This window comes from Nesoenas mayeri (assembly GCF_963082525.1).
Source record: "Nesoenas mayeri genome assembly, chromosome: 6".
Lineage (NCBI taxonomy): Eukaryota > Metazoa > Chordata > Aves > Columbiformes > Columbidae > Nesoenas > Nesoenas mayeri.
This window is the reverse complement of record NC_137545.1, coordinates 2435536-2459438: the sequence shown is the minus strand read 5'-3', so window position 1 is coordinate 2459438 and position 23903 is coordinate 2435536. Positions and strand designations below refer to the sequence as shown.

Sequence of the window (23903 nt, the reverse complement as noted above, 5' to 3'; positions counted from 1 at the left end):
TCTTATTTATACAAAGTCTGTGGGTCACACAAGACAGGTAGATGCTGACACAGAAATGGGATAAAGAATGATTTCATTTTTTGTCACCAGCATTAATACAACCAAGAAAAGCTAAAAAGCAAAGAAACCAACCAAGCAACCTACCAAAACTAGGCTGAGTGCATATTGAGTTACACTATGAGTGATATGCACAGAGAAGATATCAGTTCATTACTGCTTCTGAAAAGTGAACAATCATCACTTTCCACAAGGCATTCTTGAGCTCCTGGTTCCTCATGCTGTAGATGAGGGGGTTCACTGCTGGAACCACCACCGAGTACAGAACAGCCAGCACCAGATCCAGGGAGGAGCAGGAGATGGAGGGGGGTTTCAGGTGAGAAAACACACCAGTGCTGATAAACAGGGAGACCACGGCCAGGTGAGGGAGACACGTGGAAAAGGCTTTGTGCTGTCCCTGCTCAGAGGGGATCCTCAGCACGGCCCTGAAGATCTGCACATAGGACACCACAATGAACACAAAACATATGAAAACTAAACAGGAACTAAACACAAGAAGCCCAACTTCCCTGAGGTAGGAGTGTGAGGAGGAGAGCTTGAGGATTTGGGGGATTTCACAGAAGAACTTGTCCAGGGCATTGCCCTTGCAGAGTGGCAGTGAAAATGTATTGGCCGTGTGCAGCAGAGCAGTGAGAAACCCACTGGCCCAGGCAGCTGCTGCCATGTGGACACAAGCTCTGCTGCCCAGGAGGGTCCCATAGTGCAGGGGTTTGCAGATGGCAACATAGCGGTCATAGGACATGATTGTGAGCAGATAAGTCTCTGAGGAAATGAAAAATACAAACAGAAAGAGCTGGGTAGCACATCCTGCATAAGAAATGACCCTTCTGTGCCACAGGGAATTTGTCATGGATTTGGGGACAATGGTGGAGATACAGCCCAGGTCAAGGAGGGAGAGGTTGAGGAGGAAGAAGTACATGGGGGTGTGGAGGTGGTGGTCACAGGCTATGGTGGTGATGATGAGGCTGTTGCCCAGGAGGGCAGCCAGGTAGATGCCCAGGAAGAGCCAGAAGTGCAAGAGCTGCAGCTCCCGTGTGTCTGTGAATTCCAGGAGGAGGAACTCGTTTATGGAGCTGCAGTTGGACATTTAATCTCCCTGTGTATGGAGCACTGTCATAAGAGGAAAAGAGAGTGACAAGTTAGAGGAGCACTGAGCAAAATCAAAGCCATTTCTCATTCACTCTCCTCCTGCTCCACACCCCCTTATCCTTTTCCAGACTTTCCTTCAGCTCCGAGGCTGAGCCCTGGGTGGTGCTGGCTGGAGGTGCTGTGAGGAGCAGGGCCTGTGCCCGCTGGCTGCTGAGGAGTCAGCCCTGCTCTGCAGCAGGGGGCATGGGAACGGCGGAGCAGCAGCCAGTCCTGGGGTTCAGTTTTGGCAGATGGAACTGCTCCTGGTGCAGAAGGGCCTGTCAGCATCTGTACCCCTAGAACTGAGAAACTGAGATGGCAGAAGGTAGTTTGAGATGTTTGGTTTTCTACAGCTCCCTCTCCCCTCCCACCCTGAGGAGTGTTCTTAGGTGTCAGAAACCCTCAGCATTTCTGCTGCACTCAGGGAGAACAGAGGGAGTCCTGTGAGACCAGAGGAGACCTGAGGTTCAGTGCAGAGTGAGGGAAGCTGATCTAAACTTCTGTCTTGCTCCAGCTGCCCTGGGCTTGCACTTATCCAGGATGGAGGCTGATCACACTCCCACGTTATTGTGAAACACCACCAGGCACTAATGAGAGCAGAGGGATCCACCTCAGACCACAACATGTCTCACCCTTTTCTAAGGTCTCAGCATCCCACGTTTAGCCCAGGATACACACAGCTTATTTCACAAACCCCATTTTCTCTGTCATAGCATCTCTGTGCTTCTCCATGGGGCTTTCAGATAACAAAAAGATGCTATAGAACAGGTTGTCATGCTGGAGAATGGAAGGAAGCCTCAAGAGGATAGCTTAATATCCGAATGATGGCATTTGATTCAGGGAGACACAGCTCATTCCCCAACCCCACAGACTGCATTGCCCACAGCCCCACAGGTCAGAGGAAAGCTGGGACACGTGTGCCCATGGACACACCTGCAGGAAAGGAACCACAAGATCAGGCTGTGACTCTGCAGCTGAAACTCCCATCCCCAGAGAGCCTGACAGCAAGAACAATATCACAACAACAGGAACACAGAGCAGTGGAGCAAGAAGGAAAATGTGGTGAGGCTGGGTGTGCGAGAGGCCAGGGCAGAGGCAGCCGGGCACTCAGACAGCGTCACCCTTCCCCAGCTGTGCAGCCACCTCCCAGACACCAACCTTGCTGGGCAGCTGCTCTCAGCCCCTGTGCTCTGCAGAGGAACTGGAGCTCTGGCTGCACAGGAGCTGGTTCATGCCTTGGAGCCCCCGGCCCTGAGGGCAGAGGCTTTGCTGGGGGGGAGAGGAGGTGAGGGGCTGCTCAGAGGAGGGGGGCTGCACTGCAGGAGGATCATACAGAGCTTTCTGTGTTCTCCCTCCTACAGCATTTCTTGTTTTGTTTTCCTCTCCTTCCTAGATCATATCCCTGCTGTCTGGAGGTTGTTCTCCTGGGAGGTGTTTCCCTGTCCCATGTCTTTTCTCTATCAGCACCCTCAGATCCCATCCCAACCTCTGTTCCCTCACCCTGGCCCTACAGAGACCTGGCTGTTTGCAGGGCTCTGCCTGGGCACATGCTCCTGTTTGTAGGTTGGAAAAATGGCATGTCAGAACAACACTGGTGGGTCCACCAAAGGTGATGCTGGTGCTGTCCATAGATAGAGGAGTTGCCGAAGGCCACTTAAGCTTACAGCTCAGTGGTGTCAGTAAGTTGTTGAAGCATGAGAGCTCCTTTTTCTTTTTTCTTCTCCCATTCCACAAGGGAAGCAAATTGAAAACACAGACTCAGAAAATCTCCTTAGCATTTCAATAATCCCTGCCTTTACCTTCCCTGTGATAAGTGCCCTCAGAAATGTCCTGCCATGATCTGGATCTCTGAGCAGCCCTGATCTGTACAGCACACTCTTGAGAACAGGAGGACCTTCTTCTGCCAGGAGTCCTCACAGTGTTGTTGGAATCTCCCTGCACAGGCTGAGCATTGACCCTGGCAGGCGGCAGAGTCCCTGTCCCAGCACAGCCCGAGGTGCATGGACCCTGCTCTGCACGACAGCCCTGGGCACCCCTGGCTGCACACACATCTTTGCAATTTGTAGCTATCCATGGGATAAAGCAGCCGTCCTATCCTTCTGAAGGTGCAGCAGAAAAGCCGTGCTCCAACTACATGCTCCATGCTGGAGGAGAAATGGCAAGGCTCCTGACACATCCCATAGAATGTAGGACATGCCAGCTTTAGAACATCTTTCCAGGAACTGCTGCATTGCCCTGGAGTAAGAGACTTACCATGCTAAGAGTTGCGAAGATATTTCTGCAAGTGAGCTCTTCTCTTTCTTCCCACCCCAGACTGCCTTTAACCACTCTCTGCCTGGCTCCTCTGCCCTCGGTGCTGCAGGCAGAGCCCTCAGCCCTGCTGCGTGTGCAGAGGAGCTGCTCCTGGGCAGAGCTGTCTCTCTGCAGCGCTGCCACTTCCATGAGCTCCCTCTGTGCCAGGAGCCCAGCCCAGCTCAGCAGCACAGGAGCAGCACAAGGTGGCACTTTCTCTGTCCCCTCTGGGCTCCCTCCAGGTGTCACTGGAGAAAAACCTGTTGTGAAACTGTCTGAAGTCATCACTGTTGTTTTCTCTCTCAGCTGGCCAGACACACATTTCTAGAAGTGTGATTTCCCCTCTCAGAGACAAAGTTACCTCTGAATATCATCCTTTTTTGGTTTATTATTACATGGGACAGACAGACAGAGAAAGGGAGTGATCTCCTTTACCCCTGCTGAGGGAAGGAATTCAGCAGAGTCAATGGAGGAATCCCATCCTGCATTTCTATTCCCAGAATTTGAAGGAGACTCAGCTCCCTCCCATCTCTGCCACAAACCCACGGGAGGTGGGATTCCTCTTTCCTCTTTTCAGGTGGGCATGGGATAGACAAACAATATAGGCATGTCAGCCTCTTTTCTCAACTCCAGTGCAAATTAATGGAAATGGAAGGCAGGAGTGAGATGTTCAGATTCAAATACCTGGTGACATTTGAGTGTCCAGACGTGGTGCATGGTATGTTCAGGTAACTGCAAGCTATAATGGAGAAGTTCATAAAGACAGGGTAATATCTTAGGGATGATACATGTGGAGCTTGGTGTGAAATTCCTTTGACCAAGTGAAAAGACAGATGATGTCCCAATAAAGGCCAAAAGAACCATTTCCTACTCATTATGTTCACAACAGTTTATAAATATTTTCATATGAACAACTGCAGTCCTATACCATCAGGACAGCTCAGTCTCTCTCTTGTCAATCAGCTGAATTTACCAGCTCTCCAGTGACTACACTGGCAGTTGTCCCATGTTCATCCCCACATTGCCTCCTTGAATTCAGGGCAAATATTCAATTTCATGTTCAAATCCAGGCCCATAGAGCTACATGAGATGCCAAGGCTAGCATGGACCACACAGGACCTCCAGGAAATCCATTCCCATTCAGGGCAGGTGTGTCACAACCGCCACAGACAGCATTGCAGGGTGGGATTTCTTGTCTGTGTGCTGTTGGTTGATACAATCAGTGCAAGGCATCAGACATCAGAGAGGCAAGGTCTGTCTCTTCTCCACCCAACAGCCACAGGCATTGCACAAACAAGCAGCAGATCACACAGGAATCTTTACTCACTCTCCTGAGGGTACAATCAATGAAAAGACCAAATACTTTAACAGTGTGCCTGGATCCATCTTGTCTGCAAGGTCAGCATCCTCAAGTACAGTGATGGTTCATATCAAAACTCAGTTGAAACTCAAAGAGGAATTCCAGGGCACCCATATAAACTGTTGCTACTTCAACAACAGCTAAAGAAGAACCCTAAATTCTGTGAGACCACTACTAAATTTAGTAAGACTAGGTGTAGGTAAATCCAAGGTACTTCATGTCATTGCCTCAGTTACCACCAGCAAGGTCTTCCAGGCCTTTGTGCTTTCAGGCAGGACTCTGGAGTAGAACAACCAGTGGTGGATGGGGATAAAGCCAGGGGTTACATAAGCAAACTGCACCCTTACCAAACCTCGGGACCAGAGGGTTTGCATCCGAGAGTGCTGAGAGAATGCTTTTCCCAAGGAGGTGCTGGTCTGTTATGATCCTGGTGAGAAAGGCCCTCAGACTCTGTGAGGTATTTGAAATGTTGTTCTTTAGGTCTAGCACTATAAGAGGAGTCATAAAGACAATCTCACCTCCCTTTAGATGGTGGGAACCCCAGGTGGTGCAGCATTGAGGGAGCTTCCATGACAAACACTCTTTCATGGTGCAACAGCTGAGGTACTGTGGCCAAAATGTGTACTGCCAGGAGGTGTCCCTTGTCCTGTCACAGCACTGTGACATTTTTGGATTCAGTGAGATGTGGTGGGACAGCTTGTTTTTCTGGGGTGCTGCAATGGAGGGATACAGGCTCTGCTGGAGGGTGTAGCAAGGAGGATGAGGACAGGAGGATGCCCCTGTGTGAAGAAGAATTTCAGATATATGGAGCTTCTCAATGAGGTTGGCAACAAGTTGAGTTAGCCTGTGCAAGTGTGGAGGAGAGGAGAAGTCAGTAAGGGTGACCTGGGATTTCACAGAAGAACTGGTCCACAGCATTGCCCTTGCATAGTGGTAGTGAAAATGTATTGACCATGTGTAGAAAATAGTTGAGAAACCCACTGCCCCAGGCAGCTGCTGCCATATGGACACAAGCTCTGCTGCCCAGGAGGGTCCTGTAGTGCAGGGGTTTGCAGATGGCAACATAACGATCATAGACCATCATGGTGAGAAGGGAACACTCAACAAGATCAAGGAGAGAAAAAAAAAAAAAAAAAAAAAGCTGTGTAGCACATCCTCGATAGGAGATAGTCCTGGTGTCCCAAAGGGAATTGGCCATGGATTTGGGGACAATGGTGGAGATGGAGCCCAAGTCGAGGAGGGAGAGGTGAGAAGGAAGAAGTACATGGAGGTGTGGAGGTGCTCATGGAGGGGAGAAGGAGTTCTTGTCTGGTGGGGGCTTTCAGCCCTTTTATATCCCATCTCCACGACAGCCTGTCCTATGCTGTGGCATCACCTGAAACTCTTTCCCTGCTGGCTGGAGACATCCTCCCTGCTATCCCACCTTGCTCTTGTCTGAGCATCTTCCTTCCTTTGCTGATATCTCTCCATCCTCTCCAGCTGTTCCTTGAAGCACAAAGAGTTGGGCTGATGCAGACTCCCTCTGGGTGACCTGCTCCACCACAGCACTGCCCTTCCAGTCACATTCCTTTCTCTTCATGTCCAGCCTGGACCTCCCCAGCTGCACTTTGTGCCATTATTTCTTTCTCAAGCTCTTTCCCACTATGAAGAAAACTTCCACCATCTCTGAAACCACCCTTCAAGCACTCTCAGGCTACTCCTACACTGCTGCATCCTCCCCAGCGCTGCTCAGCCAAAGCAGCCCAGGTCCCTCAGCATCCCATGCTATGTGTACTATGTCCCAAACCCTTCCTTGGCAGAGTCCTGCACTCTGCAGTTTCTCCATACTTCTCCAAACTGGGAAGCTGCACACTGGCGCACACCCATGTGTGTGGGGTCACACCAGTGCTGAACCGAATGGGATGAGAACTCCAGGTGTCTGCATGCCCACGCTCCTCCTAATGCGGCCCCATGTGCAGCTGCCTTGTTCATGGTGAGTGCACCACTGACGTGTGTGGCAGCCTTTGTGGTGCCCAGGCCCTTCTCCTCAGGTTCACTCCTCAACATGTCAGGTCCTGGTCTGGATGGGGTTGTTCTCCTGTCCCAATACAGAACTCACCATTTCTCATTGTAATTCTACAGACCTTTCTGATGGGTAAATCCCAGATTTTCTCAAGGTCTTTACTCTCCCTGGACAGAAGCTCCATTTGCTCAGCTGTTAATGTTTGCATGCAGGTGGCTTATGCTGATAAGGGTGCCTCTCCCAAGATAACAGCACAAGGAGTTACAGGACACTATGAATACCACCTCCTGGAGAAACTGTGGGGTCTTGTGGGTCTGGTTCTCATAATACCAGAGGTCTGGAGTCAGAGGGGAAGCTTCCCTTCCTGTGGGAGAGCAGCGTGGAGCTCTGCCTGGGGACAGATAATATGAGCTGAAAGCTGAGGATACAGCATGAGAGGGTAGAACAACGTGGGCAATGTTGTGGTGGGTGGACATCAGCTACTGCCTCACTGATCAGGAAGAGGAATTAGATGAGGCCTCCTTCAGACAAATGAAAGAAGTCTCACGTTTCCAGGGCTCTGTCCTCATGGCAGACCTAAGATATCCCAATACCTGCAAGGTACCAACCACCCAGGAGGGTTTTGGAGTTCATTGGTGAGAACTTCCTGATGTGATTGACTGAAGAGTCGATGAGATGAGGTGCCCTGTGGGACTTCAGACTTACAAGCCAGAAAGAGTTGGTCAGGGATGCAACAGTCAGGGACAAGAAAGTAGACTTGAGGCTCCTGGAAGATGATAACAAGGCAAAGAGCAGGATTTCAGGAGAGCAAGCTTTGGCCTGCTGAGGGACCTACTTGGGTCCTATGGAATATGACCTCTTTGTCTGCAGCATTTTGTCTCTCACATTTCCTCCCTCTTCTCTCCCACCTGCTGGTGTGCAGCGTTTTTTACCCTTTCTCAAATGCAATATCACAGAGGTGCTGCCAACATCACTGAGTGGCTCAGATTTGGCAAGGAGTGGGTCCATCTTGGAGCCAGCTGAAATCAGTTCTGTCTGATGTCAGTCAAAGTCCTGTTGTCTTCTCAGACAGGCGACAACTGTAGCACACCCACACTCACCCCCAGTTCCAAGTCTATGTAAATCCAGTACGGGGTGACAACGTGTTGGATGTTACAAACTACTTGGTCATGGAGAACAAATGGAAATTATCTTCTGTCAGTAACCTGAGGATGTCCCCTGTCAATGAGTAGGTTTCTATGGGGAACTGTAATTGCTCTGACATTCACTGGCCAGGTAAAGCAGCAGGTGCCGGAGGATCTTGGGCCAACTTCTTAACATGACTGCCTGGTGGGCCAGCAAGGGAGATGCTCAAAGGGATCTGTTACTGGCAAACAAGGAAGAGCTGCTGAGGGATGTGAACATCAGTGTCCATCTTGGCTGCCGTGACCATGAAACAGTGCAGTCTCAGGCACCAGAGGGAAGGGAGGAAGGCCAGTAGCAGAGCACAGGCTGGTGGGCTCCAGAGGAGAAGACTTTGACATACTGGGGGATGGCAGCCAAGTTGGCAACATGGTGACATGGAAGTAGGTCTGAAGGTTGAAGGAGCTCAGGAAATTTGATAGGCCTTACAGGACAGCCTGCTCCACGCACAAGCATGATCTCTCCAAGTACCCACGAAAAGCAGCATTTATCTTGTGAGGTTGCTCATCTGATCTGATGGAGCTCCAGGGCAAAAGGGCAGCACACAGGAGGTGGAAGTGGGGGATCCTGAAAAGGAAGAATTTAGAAACGTTGCCCATGGATGTAAGGATGATGCCTAAGTTTCCCTGAGCTTGACATCTGCAGAGGAGGGTGAGGGCAGCAAGATGAGCTGAAACTGCTTCATTTGCAGTAAAAGAACAGACAGGGCTAACGTGGGCCGGCTACTGCACTTTGTAAGAGTAGAAAGAGGCAGGACTGACACACTATGTGGCTTCCTTGCCTCCATCTTCACCAGCAAGGTCACTTGGGACTTTGTTCTGGAAGGCAGGAGTCAGGAGAAAAAACAGGAGTGACCCCTCAAGTCAGGGGTTCCCTGCGCAAACTCAGACACTGTTACAGAAAAGGAGATGGGTCATCTGACCAGCTCCCTCAACACAAGTATCGCTGTGCTGTGGCACCTGAGATTCCCAAGAACACGCATCTCTTGATCCAGAGTAGTGTGACTCCTCTTGAGGTATCCTGGCCTGTCTCCTCACTCACATGGTGCTTCAGGCACCCCACTTTTCTGACATGTTCGGTCTTTATCAGGAGACGCTCCTGGTCAATATGAATCAGATATCGCTGATACCATCTGTTCTGGAAGTGAGGGCATGGGAAAGGGGAAGGAAATCGAATAAATTTGACTTTATAGCTATTTATTATGGAAATGCTCTCTGTTTGGCTATTCCTGAAAACTCCCTAATCATCCACACCAGACTTGAAGCCTTTAGGAAAATGCAGGAGAGAGCCTTGGCTTGTAAGGGTATTTTGGATGTTAATGAGCCCTCTGCTGCCATGACCCTGACTGCAGATACTGAAAAAATGCACAAACCTCCAATGAATTAAAAGGCAGAAGCAAACTCAAGTTTCTGAGGGTGTTTGGGGCCCCACAAATGGACATCGCTGACACAGCTGTGAAGGAAACAAACAGTCCCTGTCCCTGGAGGCTGGTGAAGCAAAAACTCAGGCACTGGTTACAGGTGGTAAAGGCGATGGATGCAGAGGTGGCTCTGATGCCACGTCATCCCTTCATGGTGGTTTTTCATCAGAAAGTCCAAGCCCTGATCCTCAGGGTCTGGCAAAGGAGACCCTTTCAATCAAATGCTTCTCAAGGCTCTGCCTGTTGTCAGTGTGAGTGTATCTATGTTTTTGGTGTGGGTTTGATGCCAAGTGTCACTTTAACCACAAGGCTCTGTTTTTCTGAGAAGATGGAAATGCCTGTGAGCACCCAGCTTCTTTCATAGACCTGACAATGGTCCTCAATCACCTAAGCTGTCCCAGTCCCAAACTTGCTTGAATCCTCAATTTGGATCCATGCCCCAGAACTGAAATGCACATGTTCCTTCCTCTGCTGTCCTAAAATAAACACATTAAAAAAAAAAAAAAACAACAAAAAACAACCAAACAACAACAACAAGAACACACACACACACACAAATCAGTCTATTCCACATTAGCATGACCAGCACATGGTCTTCAGGTCTTTTTCTTGCCTTTAACACATTTACTGCCACACATAGACCACTCTCTTCCCGCACTCCCATGTGTATCACAAACCTTTCACTCTTGTCCTCCAGTAATGGGCCAACACTCCAGAAAGGTCATTTCTCTTCCAGTGTCATGGAGGATTCCTGAGGACCATCGAAGTGTAGGGACTGTGAGAGAGGAGCAAAGCAAGGTCAGCTCATGGGCCATGACTGAGCATTGCGAGCCCCAGCAGCAGCCATGCCCGATCTCCCAGGCACAGCCATGCCCACAGCATATTAATGTCACTACCATGTATGATTAGCCCAAGAGAAGCCTGCCTTCTTTCCATAACCCTCCAAAAACACTTCCTCCTATTCCCCCTCCACCCATAGACGTCAACCACATTCCACTTGTGGACTCAGACATGGTTGTAAAGATTTGCTAAAGTAATCAGCCATCACCCTTTTCTACCTCACATCGCCTGACGCTCTCTCCCACTCCTACACATGGACATTCATGGCTGCTCAGGGCCTCTTACTCTTCAGAAGTGGCCTTTAACTTATTGGTTCTTCCTGGTGCTTGGTTATAATCTTCCTCGCTCGCTCCAGAGCTCATGGTGAGCTTTCTTGGTCATGACAGGGCCTTTGTGTCCATCTCTTATGAAATGGTTGTCTTTTAATGATCACCTGTGCAGAAGGAGCTATCACAGAAAAGCACCAACTATATAAGATCTGATGATGTTGAAGTAAATGCAATAAAACCTTGTTGAGTCATCCCGTAGCTGTGTCTTTCCAGCAAATAGTTTCTCCTGAAAAAGGGATCCAGCCTCTGTCACTCTCTGGAGAGGCACATGAGAAATGTCCATGTCACCTGGGAACAAAAAGGTTGAATTTTGAAAGACCACTCTTTATCTGAACTTCTTAGATATGTACTTATGGATGGGGCATCAGGCCTTACAGTGCAGCAGAGACTGGAGTTCTGAGTTCTCTTCTGAGCACCCTACCTTGGCAGTTTATTCCATCCATGTAACAGCTCTGTCTCCAACACTGATGGCTCCAGCAAATCCAGTCAGGTCCCTGGCTGAGGGCATTGCCTTCACATTTGGGCTGAACCACCCCAGCTGTGGCACCAGCCCAGCTCTGACTCACCATAAGGAAACCTGGTACCAAGTGTGCAAGACCCCATGTGTGCAAAGGTTTTGTTTCAGAGCACAGACATGACATGGTTAAAAGACTGTTGAATGTCTCTCTAGACCTAGGAGTATAAAAGCAGAATAAAATGTCTAAATTCATTCAACTGAAGATATTCCTCCCCCAGCTTGAAGAAATTAGATACTTTGCTGTAACATGCCTGGTGTCCTGTCTAATGATGGGACAAGAAAACATTCTTTTCTTGTCAATTTATTTTTTAATACGAAGAATACAATGCTGGAAAGAAGTGTCTCTGCAGAGGAGAGAGAAAAAACATCACTGATTACTTCAGGTTGTTTAAGAAGGATGTGCCCCTGGAGCCCCAGGGACACCTGGAGGGAGCCCAGAGGGGACAGAGAAAGTGCCCCCTTGGGCTGCTCCTGTGCTGCTGAGCTGGGCTGGGCTCCTGGCACAGAGGGAGCTCATGGAAGCGGCAGCGCTGCCGAGAGACAGCTCTGCCCAGGAGCAGCTCCTCTGCACACGCTGCAGGGCTGAGGGCTCTGCCTGCAGCACTGAGGGCAGAGGAGCCAGAGAGAGAGGGGGGAAATGCAGTCTGGGGTGGGAGGATGCTGAGAGCTCACTGGGAGATAAATCTTCACAGATATTGAGTCTGTGGCTGCAGGGCATTGCATTTGCAAATCATGGTAGAATCTTTGAAAACTGTCACATTGCAGAGCCTGCAAGAGATGTAAGTACAACTCCCAGAGATACTCCGATGCAGAGGCAAAGGATGTGCTGCAGAGCAGGGATCACCTCCTGCACTGTCAGAGGGACAAGATGTGAATGCTGCCTTCTCCCAAGGATGGCTGTGGGTTGTAAATGTAAATGTGTACCCAGGGGTGCCCAGGGCTGTCCTGCATAGCAGCGTCCCTGCACCCCAGGGCTGTGCTGGGGCAGGGACTCTGCTGCCTGCCAGGGTCAGCGCTCGGCCTGCCCGGGGAGATCCCCACGGTGCTGTGGGGAGCAGCTGTGGGTGTAAGAAGTGATGCCTTCATAGAAGGGTCCTTCTGCTGTTGAGGGATATTTTGTTGGTCCAGGCTGCTTAGAGCTACAGCTCACTCCCACAATACTTCCAACAGTAGGTTTCATAAAGGAGGTCAAGACACGTGTTAACAGCAATATAAGAAACTTTCCTGAGTCTGTGTTTTAGATTTCCTGCTCTTTGGAAATGGCAACACATAAATGGAAAAGGAGTTCTTAATTTTAAACAAGTCCTTGTGACTCCTGAACTGTAACTATGGGTGATCAGTAGGATTGCCAGGAGGCTCCTGATGTGTCTTCAGACAGTCCCCAGCCTGTGGGAAACACCAGCATTACCTTGGCTGCATATCAGGCAAAACATCTGGCATGTCCTTTTTTCTGACCTGCAAACAGGAGTATGTGCCCAGGCTGTGCCCTGCAAACAGGCAGGCTTCTGTAGGGCCAGGGTGGGTGCAGAGTCTGTGGGACAGGGTCTGTGAGCACTGACAGGGAAAAAACAGGACACAGGAAAAAATCTCCCAGGGGGGGAATCTCCAGAATGCAGGGTTGTGATATGGGAAGGAAAGGAAACTAGAACAAGAAATGTTGTAGGAGTGTCCCGAGGGAGTGTCCACCACAGGGAGGGAGAATTCTGAAAACTCACTTTGATCTCCTCCAGTGGAGAGCCCTCATCTGAGCAGCCCCCTCACCCCCTCTCCCCCCCAGCAAAGCCTCTGCCCTCAGGGCCGGGGGCTCCAAGGCATGAACCAGCTCCTGTGCAGCCAGAGCTCCAGTTCCTCTGCAGAGCACAGGGGCTGAGAGCAGCTGCCCAGCAAGGTTGGTGTCTGGGAGGTGGCTGCACAGCTGGGGAAGGGTGACGCTGTCTGAGTGCCCGGCTGCTTCTGCCCTGGCCTCTCGCACACCCAGCCTCACCGCATTTTCCTTCTTGCTCCCCTGCTCTGGGTCCCTGTTGTTGTGATATTGTTCTTGCTGTCAGGCTCTCTGGGGATGGGAGTTTCAGCTGCAGAGTCACAGCCTAATCTTGTGGTTCCTTTCCTGCAGGTGTGTCCATGGGCACACGTGTCCCAGCTTTCCTCTGACCTGTGGGGCTGTGGGCAATGCAGTCTGTGGGGCTAGGGAATGAGCTGAATCTCCCTGAATCAAATGCCATCATTAGGACTCTTGACTGTCTCCTTGAGGCATCCTTCCAAGCTGTGAGCTTCACTCCAGGATAAAAATCTGTCCCACAGAATTCTTGTGTTATCTGAAACCCCAAGGACAATCACAGAGATACTGCAACAGAGAAAATGCTGTTGGGTTTGTGAGATGAGCCGTGTGTGTTCTGGGCTAAATGTGGGATGCTGAGACCTTAGCAAAGGGTGAGACATGTCATGGTCCGAGGTGGATCCCTCTGCTCTCAGCAGTGCCTGGTGGCTTTTCAGGTCAACCTGGGAGTGTGATCAGCCTCCATCTCAGAAAGGTGCCAGCCCAGGGCAGCTGGGAGCAAGACAGAGGGACAGACCAGCTCATCTCACTGTGCGCTAAGCCACAGACATCATCTTGCATCACAGGACTCATGCTGTTCTCCCCCAGTGTAGCAGAAACGCTAAGGGTTTCTGACACGCAAGAACCCTCTCAAGGTGAAATTGGGTGGAAGCTATAAAATCCTAGAACTCTGAAACTGCCCTTACCATTCCCATATCTTATCCCTGGGAGTGCAGATGCTGACAGGCCTGTCGGCATTAGCAGTGGTTTGCACTTGACAAGGTTGAACACCAGGACTGGCCACCTCCCCTGCCCACTTCTTTAGAGTCAGGCTAACTTACCAGGAGCCCATGGTAGAGGGCCAGTTCTTCATAAGGTGCTTATCAAGCACCAACCAGGGCTCCAGCTACAAAGCTGAAGGCGGTCTCCAGGAAAAAGAAAAGTGTCTGTGTGTGACAGTGGGGCTTGTACGGGAAATGGCTTTGATTTTGCTCAGAGAATTCTTTTGTAGCTTGTCATTGTCTTTTTCTCCTATGACATTGTCCTCATGCCCAGAGGCAGCACGTCTAACAGCAGCTCCATCACCCAGTTCCTCCTCCTGGCGTTCACAGACACACGGGAGCTGCAGCTCTTGCACTTCTGGCTCTTCCTGGGCATCTACCTGGCTGCCCTCTTGGGCAACGGCCTCATCATCACCACCATAGCCTGTGACCAGCACCTCCACACCTCCATGTACTTCTTCCTCCTCAATCTCTCCATGCTCGACCTGGGCTTCATCTCCACCACTGTCCCCAAGTCCATGGCCAATTCCCTCTGGGACACTAGAGCTATATCCTATCAAGAATGCACAGCCCAAGTTTTAATGGTCGTCTTCTTCTTTGGAGCAGAGCTTTCTCTTCTCACCATCATGTCCTACGACCGCTATGTTGCCATCTGCAAACCCCTGCACTACGGGACCCTCCTGGGCAGCAGAGCTTGTGTCCACATGGCAGCAGCTGCCTGGGCCAGTGGGTTTCTCAATGCTCTGCTGCACACGGTCAATACATTTTCACTGCCCCTGTGCAAGGGCAATGCTGTGGACCAGTTCTTCTGTGAAATCCCCCAGATCCTCAAGCTCTCCTGCTCAGACACCTATTTCAGGGAAGCTGGGCTTGTGGTGGTTAGTGTCTCTTTAGGATTTGGGTGTTTTCTATTCATCATACTGTCCTACGTGCAGATCTTCAGGGCTGTGCTGAGGATCCCCTCTGAGCAGGGACGGCACAAAGCCTTTTCCACGTGTCTCCCTCACCTGGCCGTGGTCTCCCTGTTTATCAGCACTTCCATGTTTTCCTACCTGAAGCCCCCCTCCATCCCCTCCCCAAGCCTGGACCTGGTGGCATCTTTTCTGTACTCAGTGTTGCCTCCAGCAGTGAACCCCATAATCTACAGCATGAGGAACCAGAGGATGAAAGTGGCACTGGAGAAGCAGATTCAATCATTTTTCTGTCAGCAGTAATAAGTTACCCATGTCTCTTCAGAAGTTATTTCCAGTTCATCTCAGGAACCTCCTGCGCATTGAGCATTTGATCTGTGATAACCATGTTTGTCAAGGAATTTCTTCATCCATGGCACTTCTCCAGAGGCATGAAGCCAGCCTCTCTGACTCAGAGGCCTGTGTCTAAGGAATGGTCAGGATCTGCTGATCTAATAACCTGGGGAAGGGGCTCTGCTTGTGTCTCTGCAGGTTCTCAAGTGAAATGAATACCGTCAAGATGTGTACAACCTTGTTACCTTCTCCTTGGAGTCTCTGGGTGGCCCGTCAGCAGAGGCCTAATTCAGGAGCACCCTTTGGAGGAGCCCTTGAGGTGCTGTCCCCAAGGGTCTCTGTGCCCATGAGGCCCAGGGGACTGTCCCTGCCCTTAGTGGCCAGGTGCTGGGCACAGCTGCTGGATGTCCCTGACACTTTCTTTGCCATTCACATGGTTTATAGGTTCTTCGTAGGTTGTTTTGGGTTTGTTGGTTTAGTTTGGTTGGTTTGTGGTGGCTCTTTCAGGTTGGTTTGTTCTGGCTGTTTTGGTTGAGGTTGGTTATTTGTCTGGAGTTGGTTTAGGTCATTTGGTTTAGGTTATCTGAGGCTGGTTGGCTGCTTGAGGTTCGTTGTTTAGAGTCGGTTGACTTTGGAGACTTTTTTTAACACATTTTCTAGGTTCTTTATAAGTCTTCCTTTTTTTTCCGACTTCTTTGTTTGCAGCTTCTCAGTTTGTAGCTTCTTTGTTTCTACATTCTTTTTCGTCAGCTTTTGTGTTTCTACCTTGTTTGTTTCTACCCTGTTTGAATGCTCATTTAAGTTTGTTTTAGCTCGGTTTATATTACTTAGTTTTGGGTGTTTTTAAGGCTGGTTGTCTGACAGGTGAATTTTGGGTTGGTTGGTTTATGCTGAATTAGTTACTTTATGGGTGATTTGTAGGGTGTCTGTTTGTAGCCCATTTCAGGTTGGTTGGTTTCTGTTGTTGAAGACTGGTGAAGTTGAGTTTAGGTTGTCTTAGGTTGCTTGGTTTAGCTTTGTTGGGTTGGCTTGGTTTAGGTTCGTTAGTTTAGGTTTTATGTCATTTTTTGAAGGTTGATGTGTGTTGTTTCATGTAGGTGGAAGCATAGGGAGCAGATTTCTTCCCCTCTGGGCAGCTGCCTTATATTCTGAAGATGTGGATATAGCTTTATTCTCAAAAAGTGTATCCTTGGTATTTAGTTTCAGTAATTTGCCCTCTCAGTAATTATTCCACAGGAGGTCATGTTAACAATGAATTACTTTCCTGAGAATGAGCTCTGGGTGGGGAACGGAACCATCATACGGAACACACGCATGATTAACAGTAATTAACTAAGACTTTGCTCTCAATTGAGAACAAAGCATTAGAGCAGTAAACAAACGGTGACAATAAATGAAAATAATCAACAATATGGGACGATGGATGAGTGGGATGACAATAACACTAGTGCAGAGCATCGCAAAAGACTGATAAAATAATCGAACTTCACCGAGCGATAGTTAATATTAATTCTAATAATCCAAAGGCAATTAATTACTGATGACTCGCTGACAGCGGTTCGATCACCAAAAGCACCGCGGGGGGTCACAGTAAGTTGGGCAGCCGGATGCCTGTCCAGGAGTGCCCGGGCCAGCTCCGGCCACTGCCCGGCCCCACTCCCCAGGGCTGTGCTGGGCCCTGGCGAGGCCGCGGGGGCTCCAGCCCTGTCCCACGGACACAGCAGCGCCGGGGCCGGTACCGGGTTCCTCGAGGCGCCAGAACCGGCGCTGCCGCCATCTTCCAAACCCCACCCATGGCCCGCCCCGTGGCCCAGCGCCAGCCAATGAGCGCCGGCAGCGACGCAGCCCTGGGCTGGGATTGGTCAGCGCTGCTGCAGGGCTCAGCCTGTCAGGGAGCGGCTGCACTCAGCCCTTCAGCCCCGGGACGGGCAGCGGCGGCTCCTGGAGAGGCCGGGGCGGGGGCGGCGTGGGTCAGGGGTGGCTCCGCTCCCCGCCGGGCCTGGGCCGTGCGGCCCACAGGTCCCCGGGCTGCGCTCTCTGGTGACCCCCCCATGCTGTCCCCTGGGCCAGGGTGGATGTCCGTGTTGCATCGAGCTGCCGCTGGAGCAGGATCAGGATGTTGGGGGATGGCCCCCAGAGCACCCCCAGCCCGAGGCCCCAGGGCCGGGACAGCCGGCCTCTCCATGAGCCGCCAAGCAAAGAGGAATAACCATGAAAGACAGAGGAAGACTGCCCCGTCCATGGAGCTCTGCAGAAGGAGCGTGGAGCCGTACATCATATGAGGCGATATAGTTGGAATCAGCACCTAGAGAAGACTTCTGTAGAGAAGACTTGGAAGGGAGTGGCCTGACTCCATGCAGCTGCAAACCTGAGAGCTGGCAGTGTGCTGGAGGGATGGGGAGAAGTGTCAGAAGTGTCCTGGGCTGAGCAGACACCTGTGGATGACACAAGGTTGGGGAGATGTGCTTTGCAGAGACTGGCAGGAGTCCTTCCCAGGGATGAGTGGGATGAGCTTTGGACACAAGGAAAAATAAAGCGGCTTTTAAGAATGTTTTGGAATTAGTGCCACTGTCACTAATAACAGAAAGAGGACCATGCTGTAAGGGAACTCCTTGTTCTTCAGGAGAAAAACTGAAGCTTTTTCATGTCCTTACTTGTCAAAGCAGGTGTAATTTTTCAATAGTTAGCATCTGGCATCACAGAATCACAGAATGTCAGGGGTTGGAAGGGACCTCGAAAGCTCATCCAGTCCAATCGCCCTGCCGGAGCAGGAACACTCAGATGAGGTGTCCAGGTGGGTTTGAATGTCTCCAGAGTAGGAGACTCCACAACCCCCCTGGGCAGCCTGGTCCAGTGTTCTGTTACCCTTCCCATGAAGAAGTTTCTTCTCAAACTTAAGTGGAACCTTTTGTGTTCCAGTTTGAACCCATTTCCCCTTGTCCTACCATTGGTTGTCACCGAGAAGAGCCTGGCTCCAGCCCCTGACACTCCCTCTTTCCATATTGATCCCCATGAATGAGTCACCCCTCAGTCTTCTCTTGTCCAGCTCCAGAGCCCCAGCTCACTCAGCCTTTCCTCACACGGGAGATGCTCCACTCCCTCCAGCACCTTGGTGGCTGCGGTGGACTCTCTCCAGCAGTTCCCTGTCCTGCTGGAACTGAGGGGCCACAACTGGACACAAGATTCCAGGTGTGGTCTCACCAGGGCAGAGCAGAGGGGCAGGAGAACCTCTCTGACCTACTGACCACAACCCTTCTAATCCACCCCAGGTACCATTGGCTTCCTGGCCACAAGGGCCCAGTGCTGGCTCATGGTCATCCTGCTGTCCCCCAGGACCCCCAGGTCCCTTTCCCCTACGCTGCTCTCTAATAGGTCATTCCCCAGCTTATACTGGAACCTGGGGCTCTTCCTACCCAGATGCAATACTCTACACCTTCCCTTGTTATATTTCATTACATTTTTCCCTGCCCAACTCTCCAGCCTGTCCAGGTCTCTGGATGGCAGCACAGCTTCCAGTGTCAGCCACTCCTCCCAGCTTGGTGTCATCAGCAACTTGCTGGCAGGCACTCCATTCCCTTGTCCAAATCGTTGATGAATATATTGAATAATTCAAGCCCCAGTACTGACCCCTGAGGCACTGCACTGGATACAGGCCTCAACTGGACTCCACCCCATTGACCACGACTCTCTGGCTTCTTCCCTTCAGCCAGTTCGCAGTCCACCTCACTACTCGGTTGTCCAGACCGCACTCCCTCAGTTTAGCTGTAAGGATGCTGTGGGAGACTGTGTCAAATGCTTTACTGAAATCAAGGTAGACCACATCCACCGCTCTGCCATCATCCATCCATCTTGTTATGTCCTCATAAAAGTCAATGAGTTTGATCAAGCACGACTTCCCCTTGGTAAAGCCATGTTGACTGTCCCTAATGACCCTCTTATCCTTGATATGCCTTGAGATGGCACCAAGCATAAGTCATTCCAGCAGTTTCCCAGGGATGGAGGTGAGCCTGACTGGTCTATAGTTACCCAGGTCCTCCTTCTTGCCCTTTTTGAAGACTGGAGTGACATTTGCTTTCCTCCAGTCCTCCAGCACCTCTCCCATTTCCCAAGACTTGGCAAAGATGATGGAGAGTGGTCCAGCAATGAACTCAGCCAGCTCCCTCAGCACCCGCGTGTGGAGAGGTTTCTGTTAGATGGAGATTTATTGTTGAATTAGTCAGGCCCAAAGGAATCTCAAGGCCACTTCAAAAAGCTGAAAACAGGACCTGTTGTGGGAGAGAGGCATTCCTACAATAGCAAGGCCTCAACGTGACATAAATCAACAGACCTATCATCAGTGAGACTCCAGCGCGTTGACAGCTCATGAACATAGATGATATCCAGTCAGTGAATGCATGCTTGGAGTGTGGACACGTGATCAGAGATTAGTTGCATATATAAGGAGGCTTGTTTCTGTAATAAATGGTTTGCTTGATTCACATTGAATTGTAATGCTGAGTCCTTCATCGTTCCAACCAATGGTGACCCCGATGTGATACTCTAAATGGCGTCTCACTACGATTGGGGAAAAAGCCTGGGGTGGCCCAGCCAGAGGCAGTTCAGCTGGACTGAAGACCGGACGGAGGCGTACGGATGCCCCAGGGATAAATTCGTCGACGGATCACCAGAAAAGGTGAGCGGCTGGAGGCAGGAGGAGGAAAGAGTGAAGTTATGGAGCAAAATGTATTTTTTGAAGAACAAGCCGTAGTTAAGCTCCTCCTGCTTATTCTCTCTGTGAGAGGACTTCAATAGGAAGAGAGTAACATATGTAGACTGTTAATTTGGTGTAAAATTAATGGCTACCTGGGAGAAACCAAGAAGGCTTTTAAACGTGAACTTTGGGACGCTAAGGGGCAGAAATTATGGGATAAGGTCAGCAATGGAGACAAAGAAGCTAAATCATTAGCAACTACATGGAAGCTTATAATTACCACCTTAAAAGATCTTAAGGCTGAACGGTCTGCTGCTGCTGGAGTTTTTGTAGCATTGCAGCCTGATAAGAATCCTGAAAGTCGCTGTGAAGTTTACCCGGTTCATGTCTTTGATACCTTCTTTACTCCATCCCCTGCTGTGCCTTCGGCACACTCGATAGTTCATCAGTCCGGGGCGGGAGGAGGAGTAATGCTGAGCGGGTTGGCTCCTGTACCATTGCCCAACCCTGGTGAGAACAGCAAGTCCAGAGAATTGGAGTCAGACAACTTGCCCAAAGAACCTGTGAAAGCTGAGAATGCTAAAGTCATAAACAAGTGTACTATCAGTCCTTTTACCAATTTGTATCTGCCTTTACCGCCTTTTAACCCTCCAACTTCCACGAGAGAGCAGAAGGAGTCGCCGGATAAGAACTGGGCAAAAGAACTGTGTGAAAGATCAGATCAGCTATTAGTGAGTGAATCCAACAGTCAGAAATGATAGAGGTGTTTGAAACTGACAAAGCAGCCAAATCATCTACAAGTATTAATCAGCGTCCCAGTGAGAATTACATGCAATTTATTGACCATCTTCAAGAGGCTATCAATAAGCAGATTGAAAACTTAGAACTTAAGGAAGCACTAGTGTTGAAATTAGCAGTGGAGAATGCTAATGTTTGCTATCAACGTGTTATCTGCAAGGTTTATTGTACATATTAGGTGCTTCTCTGTATTCCCTCACTGAAAATCAAGCAGCTTGTCAGGAATGTGAGTTAATTGTTTTACTGCTGTTGTTAGAATTGTTTCTTTGTGGTATAAGTACACCGTAACAAACCTTCTCTCCACTTTTCCCACTCGCGCTGCAAGCAGCCCTGTGCTTCCCCCCCTCCCTCCCTTTTCTCAAGGTTTTGACTTACAAGATGGGGTCAGGAATGATTGTTCTCATTTGTGTTCCTAAGAAATCGGTATTGGGAGGTGTTTTAAGACATAGGAAAGCACTCAGAATTATGAGGAAGGAAGATCTTGTTAAATATTGAAATCAGTGTTGGCTGCTGTATAAGGTAAATGATTGGGAAAAGTGTCTGGAGAACAGAATCTTGAAGTATAACACTTTGTTGCAAATAATGCTGTATTTAAGGTCAGAAGAGCAGGACAAAATAAATCTCTACAAGAGATCATTAAATCACTTCAGACAGTTCTACAGGTGGAACGGTTTGAACTTCAACAAGCTGAGAGAGAATTAACTGATAACACACAGGTCACAGTAAACTTGCTGAAGTCTGCAAGATGCTTTCCTTATTAACCTGTTTTCTTTGTGGGTATCTGTTTAAGCATGTTGCAGTTTTAGTAGGTCTTTGTTATATGGTACAATAAATTCACAGACTGTTAAATCATGAGAATCCGTTGACTCAAAATGTGCATTTTGTGATAATACAGAAGATCATGAGTAATTTAGTTCTTTAACTGTGTGAATGTGATGGTAAAATTTTTTGTGTAGTAGCTGTTATATTTCTAGCATGCTAGCTTTATTCCGGTATCCAGACTTGCGCAACTCTGTGATAGGCTGTGTCTCATCTCGGTGTACTAAATTTGGCTCTTCTGTATGCACATCACGTAAAGAATCCTCATTTTGGGATAACAGTTGTAGCACACCGGATGAGACACTAATAAAAGCCTTGCCCAGTTCAGCTTGCTGCGGTGGCGGGGGGGCGGGTGCCAATGGGGCTCCAGCGCGCACTGACCTGCTTTGTCAGGGAGACCCAGCGGTACTTCCACCTGGCTGAGCAGTAAGCAGTTCAAAGGCACAATGCTAAAACTGAGATATTATCTTGAATAAGTGTAACTGTGATCCGTCTGCATATTTGAACTTGGTGTTTGGTTTTCATATCTGAGCTCAGTATTTTAATTTGCATATATATATATATATATATATATGGTACCAAAAGAATTTTGTTTGGGGATATAATTACAAAATGGGAACCGGTTCCACTGCTAAAATACCACCTTGCTCCCCCTTAGGATGCATCCTTATACATTAGAGTTATTTCTCATATTGTTATCTATTAATTTTGAGACCAGAAAATAATTTAAGTTGTTAAACTTTGATTTGCATTTAATTTATGTGCTAGTTGGAGGTGTGGGAAAGAAAACTAAATGCTATGATGGATGTGAACTTGGATGAGGTTGTATTTAAAAGTTGCTAGAGTATGAGCTGATTTGGATTTAGGAAAATGGAATGATGGATTGATGTTTAATATGCTGGTTTTTGACATCTGTAAATTGTAAAAGGTAAATGGAGCTAAGGAATGTAACTATTGCTGAGCTACTTGGAATTGCATATAAAGTGTATTATGGTTGGAATGAAATGGGAAAACAAAAAAGCAAAATATCCCACGCCTGTGTTGCAGAGTTTGAATATAAATTTCAGGCCTGTGTCAAGCTGCAAGATAAACTCAGCTCATTGTAACTGAGGAGTTTGCCAGAGCCTCCCACTTCGTACCAGTGATTCCAACACCTGCGTGACCTTGGTACATCTGAACTGCAGCAAGAAGAGAAAGAAAAAAAAATGGAAAAACCTGGGTGCCCGCTTTCAAGGCGGTGAAAGGGGGTATTTCTTCCCCCACTCTGCAGCGATGTTGTAATACTGAATGGAGAAGCCTGAGAGTGAAATGTAAAGGCATCCCCAGCAGATCCGTAGTTTTAATGAAATTGGGAAATTAAACCAAAAATTTTTAAGAGACTTATTCTGTGGTAACTACTTGTAAGAGACTTCTTAGTAAATTCACCGTGCTAGTTTTTGGGGTCATGGGAGAGAATGAAAGAAAGGCCATTTTTTGAGACCAATGGAGTGCCAAATTTGGATCAAAGTTTTACCATATGAATTCTTGTATTTGCCAGAAAGTCCTATACCTCTCTTGGGTCAAGATTCGTTATGTAAATTGTAAGCTCAAATAACATTTTCTGAGAATTCTGTTTAGTTGCCTGTCCTACAAGAAGCTGCTTGGATGGTGCAGATCTGCTTGCTGCAAGTGAGAAACCTCCAAGGAAATTTTGAATGCTCTATTTCCACCAGTATGAACAGCCAATGTTTCGATAAAGCAAACACTACACTGATAGAACTGAAACAGGACTTTGAACCAGTAAGGGAAAACAATATTCAATAAATTTGACAACCAAAATGGACTTAGAGACTTTGATTAATAAATTTCTGACAATCTTACAAGCTAACTGTATTCAATTGGACTTGCAGATTGTTTATTTATAGCTACAGCATAGAAACAACCTGTGGCTATTGTGGGACAGTATGATGAGATCGCTAACAGACTGATATACCGATTGTTACTCTGATCAAGAAAATGTAGGGAATGAATTTAAGTCTTAATAGACCATGATCCTTTTGTCATATATGTACCATTTGTGAAATTTAATTTTAATTTTTTTTTTTTTTGCAATCTATGTCCTTGTAAATTGTACTTGCTTGTTTTCTTAACAGCACAGCTTTTGGCATGCATAAATGTAAATTGCTGCAGAACCTGCAAGTCTTTAACATCAGGTCACAGAGCATACGTGTATCTGGTCTGATCCTACATACTTGCACCGTTTTTGCTGATGGTTGTGGGAAGTCTCATAAAGCTGTAGTGGTCTGGAGAGAAGATAACAATTGGCATTATTCTGTAAAAATTCTTGAAGGTTCAACCCAATTAGCAGAACTTGGCACAGCTTTACATTACTTAGAGTTTTTAAGGAGGAACCTCTAAATTTGATTTGT

General features: G+C 48.6%; 2 protein-coding genes across 2 annotated transcripts in view; one reads left to right on the top strand and one right to left on the bottom strand.

Moving 5' to 3' along the window:
• Nucleotides 1–202: 202 nt before the first annotated feature.
• Nucleotides 203–23903, bottom strand: part of LOC308041712 (olfactory receptor 14J1-like) — a gene marked incomplete at both ends in the record, with an annotated part of 115898 nt that continues 92197 nt past the window's right edge. Inside the window, one exon of the mRNA XM_080346616.1 lies at nucleotides 203–850. Within this exon, the coding sequence (XP_080202742.1) occupies nucleotides 203–850 (648 nt within the window). The remainder of the gene's footprint in view (nucleotides 851–23903) is intronic.
• LOC308041674 (olfactory receptor 14C36-like) lies at nucleotides 14211–15158 on the top strand (the record flags this gene model as incomplete). Its single annotated transcript, XM_080346582.1, has 1 exon — nucleotides 14211–15158. One exon carries the CDS (start codon nucleotides 14211–14213, stop codon nucleotides 15156–15158), a length of 948 nt encoding a protein of 315 aa, XP_080202708.1.